General features: G+C 48.7%; 1 protein-coding gene across 1 annotated transcript; it reads left to right on the forward strand.

Annotated features, from left to right (window-relative positions):
• The first annotated feature begins 319 nt into the window (after positions 1-319).
• On the forward strand, positions 320-19,242 carry LOC138956001 (homeobox protein PKNOX2-like). The gene is made up of 8 exons (XM_070327480.1): positions 320-488; positions 1,899-2,094; positions 2,870-3,042; positions 4,138-4,258; positions 5,334-5,473; positions 6,497-6,573; positions 16,015-16,238; positions 17,315-19,242. The coding sequence occupies exons 1-8, from the start codon at positions 336-338 to the stop codon at positions 17,503-17,505; spliced, it is 1,275 nt and encodes a 424-aa protein (XP_070183581.1). The 5' UTR covers positions 320-335; the 3' UTR covers positions 17,506-19,242.
• The last annotated feature ends 922 nt before the right edge of the window (positions 19,243-20,164 follow it).

Below are 20,164 nucleotides of genomic sequence, written 5' to 3' on the forward strand. Positions count from 1 at the left end.
GGCATGCCCCCGGACCCCCCTAGCCGGCTCGCTTGCGCTTCGCGCAACCTCGACTTCTTTTAATCTTCAACAGAACTTTGTCCCTGAAGCTTCACTTGGAGGGTAGGCAGAACCTGTAATAGACCTTTTCAGTATTTGAGCAGCTCTCCCAACATATCTGCAAGACAAACTCTTTGTTTTGCTTTGAACGTCTGGGACAACTTCGAACCTCGGCTTTCTCGGCTTGCCCAAGATAGTTGTACCACATACTTTGCTATGCATTGAAGTTTTCGAGAGTTTGCAATACCGATTGGGTCTATTGATGATTTTTTGCCAGACACCCGCTGTTCCCGCTGATGGCCATGGTGTTTGAGAAATGTGAGCTGGCCTCGGCTTCCATGGACGCGTTTGTGGGCACAGACTACGACAGTGACATCCGCAGCTTTGTGGAACACGGCCATCAGAACAACCAGACCTTCTACACCGACGATGCCGACCTCGACCACTTGGTACGGACACTACACTGAGATACACACACATAAACACACACACACATGTGAACGATAACTTTGTACAGAAAATTATGCAATTCATTAATATGGGGGAAAGTTGATTATCTTACATACGTGAGAGAGACCACTCATGAGATAACAATATTGCTCAAACCACACGTGCGTATAAGGCCCCCCAAAAAAAGTTGTATGTTTCTGGTAACATGGCTACAAAACATAGGGTAGGTAGGTAGGGATTTTTTTGTTTTTTTGTTTGTTTTTTGGTCAGGGTAGAAAATAACTATACAGTGACGCAAAGAGACTGGACTTACTATACAAAGAGAAAGACAACACATTACAAAACAAATGAGACAAAAGGGATGCGGGGTTATCCCCCTTGTGTCGTCTGCCGTCTGTTACTTTCGTGGTTTGACGCTTTTTTTTTAAAAATGCAATAAAAAAAAAGTCTAGGATTGGCGGGAAGAACCTAGGTAGGGTCGGGTGACCAGAAACATACAACTTTTTTTTGTGTGCCTAACATGTAGATAAGGTCGTGTCAAACTAGTCTGGTAGGTACCTGCTTTTTCACTGCATATGATGCCATAGTCACCAAGACAAACGTCATTATGGAAACACTGTTGCGCCTGCTGTTTCTCCAAGAAGAGTTTTTAGAACTAAAACGTTATGCTACACTTTCCAAAGTGACGTTTCTTTGCTTTGACGTGAAAGGTTATGAGAGACTTAGGAAGAGATCGAGATTCCTGAAGAAGTGTCTACAATTTGTATGCCTCTACTGCGGGACGTTCTGAGTAAGCTACACATAAGTACAGTATGTAGGATAAACAGAATACCACATGGCTTGCTATGCAACAGGAGTTGCTTTTTCAAATATTGAAAATCTCGCTTTCGCTCGCAGTTCAATATTTAAAAAAGCAACTTGTGTAAATCTGGTACAACACGGCAAGCCATGTAGTATTCTCTATTTGTTTTCACAAGGACGGGCGCAGTGGCGTGGTGGTAAGACGTCGGCCTCCTAATCGGGAGGTCGTGAGTTCGAATCCCGGTCGCTGCCGCCTGGTGGGTTAAGAGTGGAGATTTTTCCGATCTCGCAGGTCAACTTATGTGCAGACCTGCTAGTGACTTAACCCCCTTCGTGTGTACACGCAAGCACAAGACCAAGTGCGCATGAAAAAGATCCTGTAATCCATATCAGAGTTCGGTGGGTTATAGAAACACGAAAATACTCAGCATGCCTCCCTCGAAATAGGCGTATGCTGCCTGAATGGCGGGGTAAAAATGGTCATACACGTAAAAATCCACTCGTGCAAAAAACATGAGTGAACGTGGGAGTCTAAGCCCATGAACAAAGAAGAAGAAGTTTTCACAAGAAGTAGTGTTCCTTCAACCATCTCCCCGTGTGTGTGACAGATGCTGAAGGCGGTACAGGTGTTGCGGATTCACCTGTTGGAGCTGGAGAAGGTGAGCGACCTGTGCAAGGACTTCTGCACACGTTACATCTCCTGCCTCAAGGGCAAGCTGCAGAGTGAACACCTCCTGCGTCTTGACGACCTTGACTCTCCCCCCCTCTCACCCGCCTCGGGCTCTGGGGTCACAGACTGGACAGGTGAGGGTTGTTTCCACTTTTCTGTAATCTTTCCCTTTTAGTTTAGTTTTACTCTGCGCCTCGGCGACCTTTACTTTGCCCCCCACCCTCTCACCCGCCTCGGGCTCTGGGGTCACAGACTGGACAGGTGAGGGTTGTTTCCACTTTTCTGTAATCTTTCCCTTTTAGTTTAGTTTTACTCTGCGCCTCGGCGACCTTTACTTTGCCCCCCACCCTCTCACCCGCCTCGGGCTCCGGTTTTACTGACTGGACAGGTCAGGGATGCTTCCACGTTTTTATCTTCTTTGCCTTCAAGTTGCTATTTATTTTAGTTTTTAGTCAAATAGTTTTGAATCATGTTCTGTTTCATCTTTATTTAAAAGTTCCATAAAATAGCCTTTTTATGCATTTAGAGTGCTTAGGGAGACCTGTTCCGCCCCCCCCCCCCCTCCCCTTTGCCCAACTACTTAGGGAGGGCCCACCCCCACCTTTTTGATTCTTGATTGTAGAATGTGCGCACTTGGTCTTGTGGTTGCATGTACACACGAAGGGGGATAAGGCACTAGCAGGTCTGCACATAAGTTGACCTGGGAGATAAGGAAAATACCCACCCTTAACCCACCAGGCGGGACTGGAATTCGAACCCACGACCTTCCCCAGAGGAGGCTGATGTCTTAACTACTAGGCCACTGCTCCCGTCTTTTTTTATTTTTATTAAAAATTGAACATTCAATCAACTAACTTTTTAAACAAAAAATTCTAAATCATATTTTGTCACGTCATTTTGTGCTTTCAGTGTCGGGAGGGGCGGCTGTGGGTACCCTGACCACCACACCAATGATGGGCGGGGGGATGGTGATGCAGCCGGGCCTCGCCATGGCAACCATCAGCCAGGGTCAGATCATCTCGGGCAACATGGTGTACCAGATGGTGCACACGCCGCAAGGCATCGTCGCTCAGCCCATACAGGTGGGAATTAAACCGTGTTTTGTGATGTCGGCAGCTTTTTTCTTCCTCTCCTTTTCTTCTTCTTTGTGTTGTGTTGTTCACAGTAGAGAAACTATCGATTTTTGGCTGAAATTAGACTTTCTTTGTGAGCTTCAAGATACAATTTTGGAGCCGGTTTTTTTACACATCCTTTGAATTTATGGAATATATTTTGAAACGTTCGGTAACTTTCAGGCTTCAAAAACCTTTGAATTTTGTTGTTGTTGGTATCCTTGTTCCCATTTCTTGTTTAGTTTTATTTATTCAAGTCTATCATCATGCCAATGATGCAAAATATGGTGTGTATGTGTTTAGGGGGGGGGGGGGGGGGAGGTTAATGTAATGTGTTTGAAGTTATTGCCTCAAGAAAAGTTGAAAGATGTTTTCTTGTTGCATTTTTCCACATTCTTTTTTGTTGGTCACCATATAGCTTCAGGGTTTTCTATTGTTTGGGAAGACTTGGTTTGATTTATGTTGTGTGTTTCTTTAACCTTTTAACTACCAATTTTTTTTTACTGTAGAATCCCTCAGCTCCCAAGTTATTTTGAGCAAAGACAGTCAAAAACGAGTATGTTTGTTTAAATTATTATTACTCAGCTTCTAGTAGTCAGATTGATAAATGATCGAAGTCAGTCAAATCAGCGGTGTTCACTGAACTAACGCTGATGTCGGAGCCAGAATCTTCCAATTCATGTCGATTTTCGATGAGATTATCCAGCAGAGCAGTGAACTCTGGATCGCTGTCCTCGGAATCCATGTCGGAGACACGCACAAAAAAATCCCGTGAAAAAAGATCGATTGAAACTCGCACTGAAGTCGAAAGCACTTGCAAACACAACTTGGCGGAAGTGAGACAATCCCACAATGCATTTGCAACCGTCTTATTACTACTGCTCGCGCACAACAACCGCAAACAACCGAAACCGACGCTACACCGGCGAGGGGCGGTATCGGGCGGTATGGGAATAGCGGCAATGGCGGAAGACGGGCGGTATCGGGCGGTATGGTAGTTAAAAGGTTAATACGATACTAACAGTGACTTTCTGGTTTGAAAAGAAATTTGTTGATTGCTGACAGATCCAGCCTTCCCCCTTACAGAGCGCAGTGGGCACAACCTCAGTGATACAAGGGAGCACTCCACTGTCACAGATAGGGATGGTGGGTTCCCCCATGGCTACACAACAGACTCCTACCAACCGTGAGTATTCATGAACATTCTACCCAAAATGAATATGATAGAATATCCTATCTGAAAGCAAAATGGTGGTGGTTGAAGTGGAGTGGAAAAGACAGAGAAAGCCTGTCTTCAGACTTTGTATCTCATTATTTGTGTTGGATTTAGCTATAGTCTTTGTTTTCATTTCTAGCTTTCAATATTTTTGAGTCACTTGAGAAAAAGTGACTATGTAATCGGTCAGTGTTAGTCTGTCCGGCCGGCCGGCCGTCCGTAGACACCACCTTAACGTTGGACTTTTCTCGGAAACTATCAAAGCGATCGGGCTCATATTTTGTTTAGTCGTGACCTCCAATGACCTCTACACTTTAACGATGGTTTCGTTGACCTTTGACCTTTTTCAAGGTCACAGGTCAGCGTCAAAGGAAAAATTAGACATTTTATATCTTTGACAAAGTTCATCGGATGTGATTGAAACTTTGTAGGATTATTCTTTACATCAAAGTATTTACATCTGTAGCCTTTTACGAACGTTATCAGAAAAACAAGGGAGATAACTAGCCTTTTCTGTTCGGCAACACACAACTTAACGTTGGGCTTTTCTCGGAAACTATAAAAGTGACCGGGCTCAAATTTTATGTGAACGTGACTCATTGTGTTGTGAATAGCAATTTCTTCCTGTCCATCTGATGCCTCATATAATATTCAGAACTGCGAAAGTGACTCGATCGAGCGTTTGCTCTTCTTGTTCCATTAATGCTCACGAAACGAAAACAAAAACATGACTCTCTGAATGTATGTTTACAGCGTTGTTCCCAGGCGGTCTTCGGTCATTGTTTTTTTAAATTTTTTATCTGGCTCATTGGTCTGACCCCTTGCCGGTCGACCGTCCAATAGTTTTGACATGTGGGAGATCTTCTGACCCATTAGTTTTCTTACCAAGCGGACAAAGCCAGGACATTTGGATTTATATATGTTGTACATGATTATGTCAATCCAGGTCAGATCGACCTTTTGTCTTCTGAGGCCTAATACAGTATTTATTCCCTGATTTTAGTGAGATATTTCAGTGTTCTAACAGAATGACTTTTTTTTCCAGTGTCAATGAGTGCGTGTCTATCTGCTGACGATTCTTTTGACGATGACGACCCCTTGGGCAAGAGACGTAACACCAAGCGAGGCGTCTTACCAAAACAAGCAACACAAATCATGAAAACATGGCTCTTCCAGCATTTAGTCGTGAGTAGGGGTTTTGTAGGGGGGGGGGGGGGGGGGGGGGGGAGACGCAACACTGAGCCAGGCGTCTTACCGAAACAAGCAACACATATCATGAAAACATGGCTCTTCCAGCATTTAGTCGTGAGTAGGGGTTTTGTATGGGGGGGGGGGGGGGGGGGAGACGCAACACTGAGCCAGGCGTCTTACCGAAACAAGCAACACAAATCATGAAAACATGGCTCTTCCAGCATTTAGTGGTGAGTAGGGGTTGTGTGTGTGGGATGGGGGGGGGGGGGGGGACGCAACACTGAGCCAGGCGTCTTACCGAAACAAGCAACACAAATCATGAAAACATGGCTCTTCCAGCACTTAGTGGTGAGTAGGGGTTGTGTGTGTGGAAGGGGAGGGGGGGGGATGCAACACCACGCGAGGCGTCTTGCCAAAACAGGCAACACTGTCTAGAGACATAGTGCTTGCTGCCGTGTGGCTGCAAAACCTCTCCGCGCGGAGGTGTTTCCAGACACATCGTACGTAGGGTGAACACAAATATGAAAACATGGCTATTCCAGCATCTAGTGAGCAGGGGGGGGTATTTATGTGGGGAATGGGAGAAAGTGTTTGTGTGCAGGCGTGCACGTGTGTATGCAACTTTTGTAAGTAAACCTGTGTTGCGATTGGTGTAAACAAAATGAAGACCAAAACTATGTAACTTCAATGAAAGGGTAGGGAGAGTATTGCAAGTGAAAACCCTAACCTGGCAAATTTGGAGAGGGTTATATAATTCTACATATAAAGGTGGCAACTAAAACAGATCAAAGAAATATGATAGTGATTAACTGACTAACTAATTGAGTCTAAAAGAAAGAAGATTCAGTATTAAGAGTTACATGTTTAGATAAAAAGAAGACACACCAGTAACCAGGTTAGGTACTTGTTTTGATCAATATTTCGGCAGATAAACTGCCTTCGTCAGGATGGTATGAAAGTATGGAATGGCGGCACGTGATTTAGTTACATGAGTGACATGTTTGTGTGCCTGTGCAGCATCCATACCCCACGGAGGATGAGAAACGTCAGATAGCCAGCCAGACAAACCTCACACTGCTGCAAGTCAACAACTGGTAACATATCTGATTCTTCCCAATATTTTTCTTCTTTGCTGTTTTTTGTGTGGTAGATAGCTATAAAGTGTGTGTGTGTGTGTGTGTGTGTGTGTGTGTGTGTGTGTGTGTGTGTGTGTGTGTGTGTGTGTGTGTTCACGCTGTTGCTATTGTACATCGCGGTGAGAAGGGGCGATTAATAAGTGTCCATTATTTAAGTTAATGTTATTGAGACATCCCAGTGCACTAAGGGATTTATAGAGCAAATCGAGAAAATTCATTATTTTAGTGCACTGGGATTGTTTCAATAACGATATTGTCAGTACCGCCAGATAAAAAAAAGATTCAAAATGCACATTTTGCAACGCGCATTTGGATAGGCGTAACTGTGTGGTCAGGTTTGTGTCACTGGATCTACTTTTGTGTGGGCTGTCTCAAGTGTGTCGTGCTTTTGTCACACGCAAACTCTTGTTTTAATTTCTGTTGGTAAATTCCAGTGTAGCGTTAAGCTAAAAAGTGATGATCTTTCATAGAGACCTCATTTAAACTCGGAGAAAGGACTGTGCTCTTAGTTATTTGCGATTCGAAACCTTCATCGAGCTTCGACAGATTGACTGTGCAGAGTTTTGCCCCTTGCCAAGGTCGACGGAAAGCACATTTTCAAAATAAATGTGGCATGTTTCTCGTGTGGTATCTTCACTCATCGGGGATTCTGGTTCTAAATATGAACGGTAAGAATGCTCTGAACCCTACACGTATTATATCCCCATCGTGTTATCGTTCACACTGATTTGCCCAACATGTTAATTTGCTGAGCGGGATTTATGTCGTCTGCTAAGCTATGGCAATCGAACCACTGCACTGAGTCTCATTTCAAAAACAAAAATTGCTCGTCACGTTGCACTGAGTCTGCACGCATGAGGCAGGCTAGTAATAAGTCTTATATATGGTAAGAACGTTCTAAACCCTACACGTTTTCGATTCCGATTGTTCTTGCCTTGAAATAATAATTCGGAAAACATTCATTTACTGAACAGATGCAGTCATATTTCAGTGTAGTCTGCTACGTGCTGATCTAACTGCTACGTTATCAGAATAACACTTGTGATTAATTTAGATTTACCAAGCACAATGTTATTTTGCATATAGCCCCTTAACTACCGAAAGAAAACGAAAGTGAAACTAGAGTTATACCCCAGAGTGACCGCCCTTTGCAGGTGGCGCCAGCAGTGCTTGGCGCCAAGCGCTGTCAGCTGGAATGCGGCACAGGCAACGCGGGCGCGCCACTTATCACTTCACCTCTTTTCGCCGACGTGTACACATCGGCAGTGCTTACGGTCTAGTTTCCTGGATCTCTACCGGTTGTGTTTTTTCGTTAGTGATTCTATGGCTTATTCTTCTTGGAAGAAAATACATAAAGAAGATTAAGCCTCCTTGTGTCTGTGTCACGGTGTTCTTCCCTATGCTTCTGGTGTGAATACCGTTGGTTCTTGTGATCTTCACACGCGACCGGTGTCTTCTTGTTCAGGGAAGTGAAAATTTTTTATTTCTATTTTTTGATTCAGCTATCGTCTGCTTGCTAGCTTTATCTTCTTTCCTTGTTCTTTCACAGTATAATTATGTCTGGTTCTGATCAGAGCCGGGATAGCACGGGACGTTGGGCCCCCAGCCCTTCCCCTACTCCCAACGCTCTGCGTAAACGTCGTTCCAAACAAAGGAAGTTGGATCTCCTCCAACAAAGGTTGTTGAGTGCGCCGATTTCTGGCCGCTCGACCCCGGAGCCCCCTTCCCCTTTGAGTGGGGGCTCTGAGGTTCAACTTTCCCTCTCTCACCCGCCTTTATGGAGTGAGACCCCCTCTGGTCTACTAGTTGGTCCCGGGGGGCAGGCGGGTGGTCCGGTTTTGACTGACTACCCCCCTCCCCCTGGTCTTCAGGGTCAAGGTCCGGACCAGCTGCGGGGTCAAGTCACGGAGGCTTTGGAGGCGGTCTCAGCGCTCCCCTCCACTGCCTCCCAGCTACCTGCAGCGTCCTCCGCAGCTCTCTCTGCGGCCTGTCAAGTCCTACGGGATGCTGGTTTCCTGGGGATTTCATCTGTCCAGTCACTCGCAGCCCCTTGCGTGATATCGGACTTAGATGGCCTGGTCATGTCGGTTGATCGTTCCTCTCCCAATCACGGGGACGCCGACCCGACCACGAGCCTGGACAGGGCCCGGTCAATAAGCCTGGACGAGTCCGCGGCCCGGGCCCCGTGTTCTCGCGGGGCCGGGGCCGGGGCCCGGGCCGCTGGCCTGGACGGGGCCCGGGCCGCTGGCCTGGACGGGGCCCGGGCCTCGTGCTTTGACGGGGCCTGGGCCCGGTGCTCCGACGGGGCCGGGGCCCGGGCCGCTGGCCTGGACGGGGCCCGGGCCGCTGGCCTGGACGGGGCCCGGGCCCCGTGCTTTGACGGGGCCCGGGCCCGGGCCGCTGGCCTGGACGGGGCCCCGTGCTTTGACGGGGCCCGGGCCCGGGCCGCTGGCCTGTACGGGGCCCGGGCCGCGGGCCTGGACGGGCCCGGGCCGCTAGCCTGGACGGGGCCCGGGCCGCGGGCCTGGGCGGGGCCCGGGCCGCTGGCCTGGTCGGGGCCCGGGCCCCGTGCTCTGGCGGGGCCCGGGCCCCGGGCCCGGTGTGGGCCCCGGCCCGGTCTCCGTGCCCCGACGGGGCCGGGGCCCGGGCCGCTGCCCTGAACGGGGCCACGTTTTGGGACAGCTCCCGTGCCGCTCCTCCTAACGGGCCCTCGGCCCGGGACGGTTCTAATGTGGCCCCCCCTCATGGGGGACATACCTCACAGGCAGTGACCTCCTCGGTTCTGGCGGGCTCTGGTTTTGACCACCCCCAGGACTTTGATTTAGGCCTGCCTTCCGCCTTTCGGGAGTTCGACGACATCTCGTCCGAGGACGATCTGTATCCCGATCTTCAGCCTCCTAAGGTTGCTGACACATCTTCAAACAGTCTTCTTTCGATGATGTCCTCATTCAAGGAGGAACTCTTTTCTCTGAGGCGCTCCGTCCAGGGTCAGCTTGACTCTCTCTCCTCTGCAGTCCGGGGAGGAGGTTCCGGTTCTATACCGTCAACCACACACTCTGAGAACCCCTCGGCTCCCCCGGCTCCACGCCATGGGTGTCCTCCTTCTCCTCCGCTGGCTCTTTTTGAGTCAGAGGAAATTTCCCCTGAGGACCCGTCTGCCGACAGGTCCACGGTGACAACCACATTCCTCAACCTGTTGGCGGACAAGTTGGGAGACGGGGCGTTTTCCGAAGGCCAGTCCTCTAAGGCTAACGCTCGGGCGGCCTTCGACTCCATGCAGGGGGGTCCCCTGAGTGACAGGCGTTCGCGCCTACGACTGACCTGTCACCCTAACCTTCGGTTGGCGTGGGACCTCGTGCTCCAGTCTTTCCGGTCTAATGATTCGGACAAGACTGGCAGCACTGTCCCCCCAGAGGCCCAGGACACTGCTCCCTCTTTCCCCAATCCTAGGGATCCTTTTTCTTTCCCTAGGATGACTTGTAAAAGCGGGGGTCAGTTCGCGTTCGACGCTAGCACCCTCCCTTTTCAACACACCAGTAAGGCGGTGGGTGCCGATAACGAACCCTTTCGGGGCTCTGCCCCTGCAGTGTCCTCCTTCGCTTTGACCCCGTTGGCTTTTTCGCATTTGGAGGGGGTTGTCAGCGACTCTCTTCAATGTCTCTCCAATGCATGGCATTGGTCAGACGCTGCCATCAACTCGACGGGTACGGTGGCCTCCGGTTCCAACCTCCGGTCTGGTTTCACGCCCCTAGACCAGGTGGACGGTAACCAGGCCGGACACGCCTTTTCTGCCCTTAGGGCCGCTATGACCTCTCAGACGGAACTTCTCCTCCGTCTCAGAGCACAGCTGCTCGCGCTGTTCCGGGACGCACACCTTAAGTCGTCCTATCTCTCACCTGAGGAACGGCGTTCTTTGCGGAACACCCTGACCACGCCGTCTGCACTGTTTAATCCCGGTACTGTCAAGGCCGTGGTTGAACAGTCGCACAAGCGGCGTCAGTCAGATTTCTTGGTAGGGTCGCGGACGTGTTCTGCCCCTCCTCCCAAGCGTCACAAGGGCAACCCACCCAAGGATTTCCGCCCCCCTGCCACTCAAACTTCTTCTTTTCAACCGGTGCGGCCCACTCGGCAACCGGAATCTCAGAATTTTCGCCGCCCTCAGCCCGTCGGGCAGAAGCGGCAGAAGGCCCGGAAACCAGGGCAGAAGGGCCCCCAGAAGCGGCAGCCTTCTTCGGGTCCCTTTTGACTCGCCCCGCCCGCCCTCCCAACACCCCGCCCCTCTCCTGTCCTCCGTGGGCTCTCTTCGACGTGCTCTCCCGGCTTGGGAAAAACACGTTCGAAATCAGTATGTGTTGAGAGTGGTACGGACGGGGTACTCCTTCCCTCTGGTTTCCCCCCCTCCTCTCACGGGCGTCCCGATTGCGTTCCCAGAACCAAGCGATCCCTCTCGAGCTCGTGCTCTGGAGGCAGAGGTCCGGGACCTGTTGACAAAAGGCGCCATCTTCCCGGTGTCCAACCCCGGCCCGGGATTTTACGCCCGTCTCTTCACGGTCCCCAAAAAGAACGGCGAGTTCAGGCCGATTCTCGACCTCTCTGCTCTAAACGAGCACATTCAAAAGTCTCCTTTCAAGATGGAGACTCCCCCCTCTATCAGACTTGCCATCCGGCCGGGGGACTGGGCCACGTCTCTCGATCTATCGGACGCTTATTTTCACATCCTGGTCCACGAGAACGTTCAACACCTCCTCCGGTTCGTCTGGTCAGGGGTGGTCTACCAGTTTCGGGCCCTCCCCTTCGGTCTGTCTCTGGCCCCCCTCATTTTCACCAAGGTCACCAGAGAACTGGCTGCCTTGGTCCGGGCGGAGGGAGTTCGCCTGAAGCTCTACCTGGACGATTGGCTGACCCTGGCGGCAACCCAGTCCCTCTGTCGGACTCACTCGCGCCTGGTCATGGACTGGACTTCAGAGTTGGGCTTTCTGATCAACCACTCCAAGTCCGACCTCCACCCGTCCCAATCTTTTGTCTATTTGGGCATGTCTTTCGACACGGTGGCCTACACGGTGGCTCCCACCTCAGCCCGTCTCGACGCCCTGACGTCACGGATTGCGCGACTCAGTGCTCGCCGCACCGTGACCCTTCGTCACCTTTGCCAACTCCTGGGTACGATGGAATCTCTTTCCCCCCTCCTTCCCCTGGGGAGGGTGTTCAAGCGTCCCCTCCAACGAGAAGTCGCTCTCCGGTCCTCGAAACCACCTGTCTACTCGCAAGTGATCACTCTGGGCCCGTGGTTTCTGGCCGCTGTCTCTCAGTGGTTAGACCCGGTGTGGCTGAGGACCCCGGTACCCATCCAGCCCCCAGCCCCCCAGGTGTTTCTTTTCACGGACGCCTCCAAGACCGGCTGGGGCGCTCACCTCGATCTTCTCGAGACCTCCGGCCTCTGGAGCCCTCAGGAGTCTCTACTCCACATCAATCTCCTCGAGATGGAGGCAGTTCGCCTCTCTCTCCTTCAGTTTGCTCCTACCCTTCGGGGAAAGTCTGTTCTCCTTCACGGGGACAACACAGTCTGCCTAGCTTACCTGAAAAACCAGGGGGGCACACACTCAACGTCCCTCTCGTTGAAGGCCGAGCAGATCTTGCTTTGGTGTTTCCAGCAGAACATCCTCCTCTCAGTACAGTTCATCCCGGGGAAATTGAACTCCCTCGCGGATCTCCTCAGTCGCCGAGATCAGATCTTGCCGACCGAGTGGACCATTTCCCACAAGGCCCTTCTTCCTCTGTGGTCCCACTGGTTCACTCCGTTAGTGGATCTCTTTGCCACCCGGTACAGCAAGCGACTCCCTCTGTACGTGAGTCCGTTTCACGACCCCATGGCCTTCGGAAAGGACGCATTCGCTCTGCCATGGTCGGGTCTCCAAGCCTACGCCTATCCCCCGACGGCTCTGGTAACCCGAGTCCTAGCCAAGTACGCTCAGGAGAGGCCCACACTGCTTTTGGTCGCGCCCTTTTGGCCCACGGCAGCTTGGTTCCCCGAACTGCTCGCGCTCTCCCACGTCCCCCCGTTCGACCTCAATCTCGACTCGCTCAGTCTCCTGCAACCTCGATCGGGCATACCACACCCCGCGCCCGACTCCCTCCGCCTGACCGCCTGGCTTTTGTGCGGTCAAAACTGCGAACATTAGGACTTTCGTCACACGCTGTTTCCTTGTCTCTTGACGCTCGGCGTCCCTCTACTAACAACCTTTACTCCCTACGCTGGTCCACTTGGGTTTCCTTCGCTGCCGGAAAGAAATTTGACCCATTACAGCCTTCTCCAACCCAGCTGGCTAATTTCCTTTCCTCCCTTCATCTACAGAAAGGTTTCAAAGCTTGTACCCTCTTAGGGTACAAATCGTCGGTCACCAGTACCATCGCGGCTGCCACGGGGGTCAGGCCTCTCCATCTTATTCATTCTTCCCTCATCACCAATCTGATCGACGGAATTAAGAATCGTTCTGTGCGCAAAACAGTCACTTTTCCCAAATGGGACGTTTTCCTCGTGCTTAACGCCTTGAGGTCTCCTCCGTTCGAACCTCTGAGCTCTGCCTCCCTTCGGGACCTCACTCTCAAGACCGTTTTTCTGGTTTCGCTCGCAACTGCGCGCAGAGTCAGTGGTATCCACGCCATTAGTGGTCTCCCACACGATGTCGAGTTTGCCCCTGACCTTTCGTCCATGACTCTTTCCTTTTTGCCTGAGTTCAGAGCAAAAAACCAACTGGCTGATGTGTTTTCAGCCCCCATCGTCATTCCCTCTCTCACTCGGGACCTTGACCCTGATGATCCGGATAGGTTTTTATGTCCCGTTCGGGCCATAAAGGCCTATCTTGACCGTACTGCTTCGCATAGGGCCACTAAACGAGCCTTGTTTATCTCCCTTCTGCCTAACATGGAACGAGATATCTCCAAGCAGACGATTGCTCGCTGGTTAGTTTTTCTGATCAAACAAATTTACAAAAACGCTAACCTGACACGAACGACTCCGGTTCGTGCACATGAGATCCGGGCCATCAGTTCCTCACTCAGTTTCGTTCGGGGGGTACCGTTGACTCAAGTCATGCACGCAGCCTACTGGAGGTCTGTGTCTGCCTTCACAGACTTCTACCTCCGCACGTTCTCGGCTAGACGGGGAGACGAGACCTACGGCATCAAGAAAGCTGTTCTCTCACAATCTCTGGTCTCTCTCTAGGTGAGTGTTGTCTCTTACCATAGATATGTGGATATTTTCAAATTCTTGGTTCATTCAGACAGGGGCCAGGTCCTTAGGTGTTCACTGTGCGTGCACCTCTGCCTTCCCCCTGCTCTGCCAACCTTCGTTTGGGAGTGATAAGGCATGGGATCCCAACCTCCTCGGTGGTATTCTATGCAAAATAACATTGTGCTTGGTAAATCTAAATTAATCATGAAAATTTATATTAATTTTCTTATTTATTTATACTTACCAACACAATGTTATTCTTATTGCTCCCTCCCTCCTCCCCTCTTCACATGCCTATTCGGTTTTATAGGTGAAGTGATAAGTGGCGCGCCCGCGTTGCCTGTGCCGCATTCCAGCTGACAGCGCTTGGCGCCAAGCACTGCTGGCGCCACCTGCAAAGGGCGGTCACTCTGGGGTATAACTCTAGTTTCACTTTCGTTTTCTTTCGGTAGTTAAGGGGCTATATGCAAAATAACATTGTGTTGGTAAGTATAAATAAATAAGAAAATTAATATAAATTTTCATGTTTTCTGTTAGCTGCTGGGAATTGTATACTAACTCATCATTTGGTAATGTGGATGATAAGCTACATGCCACTAACATGGCATAATTATGAGAGGAATCTTCGCAAGTCGAAACTGAAAAATTAGACACAGCGGGTTCTATTTTTAGATCAGTGGCAACTGTAGCACAGGCACATGCAATCTGTCAGAAAAAAAACCCCACTTCTGCTTTAATTGAGAAGCAGGAAATTTATGGTCATAATCATTGGTATTGTGGAGAATATAACTACATGTCATTAATTAATTCTGAGGATGAGAGTACACACGCTTAGGCAAAGGGCGGAAGAATACGCTCCGTGGAAAAGTTAGCGCACTCCAAGAGTGCGCTAACAGTTTTAGCGCATCGCCATTAGCCAATCAACTGGTTCACATCAGTCATGTGACACCAGTACTTACTGACAATTATTATTATTATTATAAATGAAGGTTGAAACTGAAATAGAAGGCCTTTAATAAAGGAAGTGGGTGATGTTTTTATGCAGAAGAAACACCTAAATTTGAATAATGGCAGGAGGAAAATACTAATAATAGCAAGAATTCTTGGTAGAGAAGCAGGCGGTTGTTTTACTTTATATTTTTCACCTTTCTATAGCGATCACCTGTCTATGATGCCATTTTTGGTCGTTCCTCTGGGTTTGACTGTACATCTTTGTGCAGACTTTCTTGTCTCACAGAGCTACAGTGGCACCTCTCTTTTAAGACTCCCTCCTTTTTGACTCACATGCGAAGCAAAAGTGAGTCTATGTACTCACCCGAGTCGTCCGTCCGTCCGTCCGTCCGTCCGTCCGTCCGGAAAACTTTAACGTTGGATATTTCTTGGACACTATTCAGTCTATCAGTACCAAATTTGGCAAGATGGTGTATGATGACAAGGCCCCAAAAAACATACATAGCATCTTGACCTTGCTTCAAGGTCAAGGTCGCAGGGGCCATAAATGTTGCCTAAAAAACAGCTATTTTTTACATTTTTCCCATTTTCTCTGAAGTTTTTGAGATTGAATACCTCACCTATATATGATATATAGGGCAAAGTAAGCCCCATCTTTTGATACCAGTTTGGTTTACCTTGCTTCAAGGTCAAGGTCACAGGAGCTCTTCAAAGTTGGATTGTATACATATTTTGAAGTGACCTTGACCCTGAACTATGGAAGATAACTGTTTCAAACTTAAAAATTATGTGGGGCACATGTTATGCTTTCATCATGAGACACATTTGGTCACATATGATCAAGGTCAAGGTCACTTTGACCCTTATGAAATGTGACCAAAATAAGGTAGTGAACCACTAAAAGTGACCATATCTCATGGTAGAAAGAGCCAATAAGCACCATTGTACTTCCTATGTCTTGAATTAACAGCTTTGTGTTGCATGACCTTGGATGACCTTGGGTCAAGGTCGCAGTTCTTAGTGTATGATGTCATTGCTAGGTTTAGTTATTTGACCATGTCAAGGTCAAGCATGTGAGTCGTATGGGCTTTGCCCTTCTTGTTAAGACCTTGTTTTTCAAACTTTCTGTTCATAACCTCTGTAAAATTACCCCCATTTTAAAACTTCCGATTTTCTCAGATTTGTTGAGGTCTTAACGGTACATGCGATGGTTTCAGGTTCATCAACGCCAGGCGGCGGATCCTTCAGCCCATGCTGGACAACGGAGCGAGCAGTGAGAGCAAGGCCAAGAAGAACAAACCCGTCACACGCCCCACGCAGAAGTTCTGGCCGCAGGAGATCGCCAACATCCAGCCACAGTTACCTGCCCACCTCCAGCAGAAGGTTACCTCCCCTTCTTCCTCCGCTGCTGCTGCTGCTGCGTCTGCTCTTGTCACTGCTGGTGAGGGTTTGGTTGCTGTTGTCAATTTTTTCCCTGTACCAGTCTAACCCCCCCCCTCCCCCCCCTTTTTTTTTTAAACACACACATGCATTAACTCGTTATCCTCGGATGTATATCCTATTAATAGTAATGATAAATAAATAATGCATAATATTTATATAGCGTATGTATCCAGGGTTTAACCCTGCTCAAAGCGCTGTACAATCAAAATCCTACGACAACATACGTGCAATCACACACATATCAATGAATAACACATTGCTCTATAAAACTGTATCACAAACACATGCACGGGCAGTTCCATTCCATCAGACTCCATTCCTTTCAGTTTTTCCTCTGTTATATGTCCCATAAACTCCATCCCTGTAAAGAACAAGAAGAGCAAACGCTCGATCGAGTCACTTTCGCAGTTCTGAATATTATATGAGGCATCAGATGGACAGGAAGAAATTGCTATTCACAACACAATGAGTCACGTTCACATAAAATTTGAGCCCGGTCACTTTTATAGTTTCCGAGAAAAGCCCAACGTTAAGTTGTGTGTTGCCGAACAGAAAAGGCTAGTTATCTCCCTTGTTTTTCTGATAACGTTCGTAAAAGGCTACAGATGTAAATACTTTGATGTAAAGAATAATCCTACAAAGTTTCAATCACATCCGATGAACTTTGTCAAAGATATAAAATGTCTAATTTTTCCTTTGACGCTGACCTGTGACCTTGAAAAAGGTCAAAGGTCAACGAAACCATCGTTCAAGTGTAGAGGTCATTGGAGGTCACGACTAAACAAAATATGAGCCCGATCGCTTTGATAGTTTCCGAGAAAAGTCCAACGTTAAGGTGGTGTCTACGGACGGACGGCCGGCCGGACAGACTAACACTGACCGATTACATAGAGTCACATTTTCTCAAGTGACTCAAAAATTGTTCCCCCTGATTTTGCATATGTCCCCCCCCCCCCCCTCCCATTGTTGCATTGTCTAGCATGCCTTTTGATGTAGAAGGTAGAGTTAAGTTGAGTTTTTCCTTTGCTGTGAGCGTTGAAGGCACTGACACCTTTGCCAATGTTGTTGTTGCAGTGGTGACAGCCAACGGTCAGATCCTGCGGGCCGACGAAGGCACTGCGCTGTCCTTGGCCAGTCTCCCCCAGAACCTGATCCTGGCGTCCCAGAGCCCTCCCTCTGTTGCCATGGTAACCAGCCCTGGCGACCACACCGTGGAGGACAGCCTCATCTTATCCTTCAATTCAGAAACATCGGGTGCTGATTGACACTGTGGCACTGAGTGAACGTGGGAGTTTCAGCCCATGAACGAAGAAGAAGAAGAGGAGAAGAAGACACTGTGGTGGTAGACTTGAGATGTGATCACACCGTGGAGGACAGCGTCATCTTATCCTTCACTTCGGAAACGTCGGGTGCTGATTGAGGCTGTGGCAAAAACATGAGTGAACGTGGGAGTTTCAACCCATGGACGAAGAAGGAGAGGAGGAGAAGAAGACAGTGTGGTGGTAGACTTGAGATGTGATCAGACACTCCACCTAAAGGGTCCTGGGACCCCAAGCTTTAATGTATGAGGGGTCCTTTGAGGGTCCCGGGACCAGGAGGCTGGGCTTCATATTCTTGCATCCACTGAATATTGACTTTGGTGCTAGCACTTGCAGAGAACTACAGTCTGACATCAGCACCGATGGTACGCATGACAACAGACATTCAGGGCATCCCTGCATCCACTCTGTTCATGTTCAGTACGTTGCGAGCCCCCGCTCCATGAATTTCTGGTACGTTTCTTCAGCTTGTAGTGCATACAGTATGCTGGGGCGCACAGTTTGAGGAGGGCGGTGTGATTGATGCCACTGGCTCAGTGCTTGATTGCTTGAAGAAGAATGTTGTGGTTCTAAATGACTGTGGTGCTGTGCACTGATCTAAAAAGAATGGATAGCGCGTCCCTTCTTAGGCCAACAACAAAAATAGGTGTGGTTACGGTAACATAGCCAAAAAAAATAGGGTAGGTAGGTAGGCAATCACTTTTTTTTTTAAACTTTTTTTTCTAATGTGTACAAATTAAACCTACTTGACAGGGAAATAAGTGTGCGACTCGGGCGTTTTCGCTTTCATTGCGTTTTTTACACTCTTTTTTTTTTTGTTGTGACAAATGTAATAAAAAGTTATTGGATCGGCCCCTAAAAATAGGGTAGGTCGGGTTACCGTAACCACACCTATTTTTTTTTTTTTAGGCCTTATTGGCTATCAGAACGTTGACTCCACCGGATCCGCTATGTTGGGACACCGTTTACACCTCGAGAGGAACTGCTGTCAACTCTTGAAACTTCGATTATTTCCCTTTGACCATGGTTGTCAGTGTGGTGGGGTCTAGTAAGATGGCGGCACTCTGGTCACGCTGTTTCATTGGCTCACTCTGGTCGCGCTGTTTCATTGGCTCACTCTGGTCACGCTGTTTCATTGGCTGTGCTATCCATTAGTTTTAGATAGTGGGTGCTGTGAGATAGTGGCAGTGATTGCCTGACTGAGGCCACGTTTTCCAGTCCTAAATGCCTTTGGTGCTGCAACATCGTCTCAATGATGGTTTCCCAAAGACAAGACTGTTCAGTCCCAAATTTAGACCGTGGTGCTGTGATTTCATCTCAGATGATGTTTGAGGCAAGATTTCCTGGTTGCCAAATGCTGTGGTGCTGATGATACAGGCTTGGTTTTCCAGTGGAAACTGATATCGTTCTTATTGTTGACTGGGACTGTGACAGCGGGAAACTGCTGTGACTCATTGCTTTTCAAGTGTCATGCCGCTTTTAGTTTAGTGTTTGCACACTTTGAACAACAGATTGTAGTTGAAGAAACACAAGACGTGTACTCGTCAATACAAGGACAGCACTCACAAAAACATGTCAACATTTTCACCTGTGGAGGCTTCTTCGGTTTGTACTGGAAACTTGCATTCTCCCAGTAAGGTAATATATTGTACTACGTTGCGACGGGCGCAGTGGCGCAGTGGTAAGACGTCGCCCTCCTAATCGGGAGGTCGTGAGTTCGAATCCCGGTCGCTGCCGCCTGGTGGGTCAAGAGTGGAGATTTTTCCTATCTCCCAGGTCAACTTATGTGCAGACCTGCTAGTGACTTAACCCCCTTCGTGTGTACACGCAAGCACAAGACCAAGTGCGCACGGAAAAGATCCTGTAATCCATGTTAGAGTTCGGTGGGTTATAAATAGAAACACGAAAATACCCTGCATGCCTCCCCAAAAAATAGGCGTATGCTGCCTGAATGGCGGGGTAAAAACGGTCTTGCACGTAAAAATCCACTCGTGCTAAAAAAAACACGAGTGTACGTGGGAGTCTATATAAGCCCATGAACGAAGAAGAAGAAGAAGAAGTACTACGTTGCAAGCCCCTGGAGCAATTTTTTTATTAGTGCTTTTGTGAACAAGAAACAATTAACAAGTGGCTCTATCCCATCTCCCCCCCTTTCCCCGTCGCGATATAACCTTCGTGGTTGAAAACGACGTTAAACGCCAAATAAAGAAAGAAAGAAAGAAAGGCTTCTTCGGGACTTCAAAACCGGCAAAAATGTCGACATGTTTTTGTGTGTGTGCTGTCCTAGTATGGGAGAGTACGGATGTCTTTTCAACTTGGTTCATCTTACCCACAGCCATTTTGTTCAGATAATTGATTGACAACCGAAAGAAATAGTTTACTGGCTTTGAGCTTCAAGGCAGAGATGTAATTAGCTGCTCTGTTTGAGACCAAAGATGCTGACTTCATGGACTTGAATCCAGTTGACAAGATGAATTTTGTCAGAAATGGTGCTATGTCTTCCTAGCATTCCTGACAGACACATAGCTGCTTGCTTTTCATATAGAGGTGTCACCATTGTGTGACTGGTTTTTTTGTTCGGGGGAAACAATATTTTTGTGAGGCC

This window comes from Littorina saxatilis, unplaced genomic scaffold (assembly GCF_037325665.1).
Source record: "Littorina saxatilis isolate snail1 unplaced genomic scaffold, US_GU_Lsax_2.0 scaffold_1501, whole genome shotgun sequence".
In the NCBI taxonomy this organism is placed as follows: Eukaryota; Metazoa; Mollusca; class Gastropoda; order Littorinimorpha; family Littorinidae; genus Littorina; species Littorina saxatilis.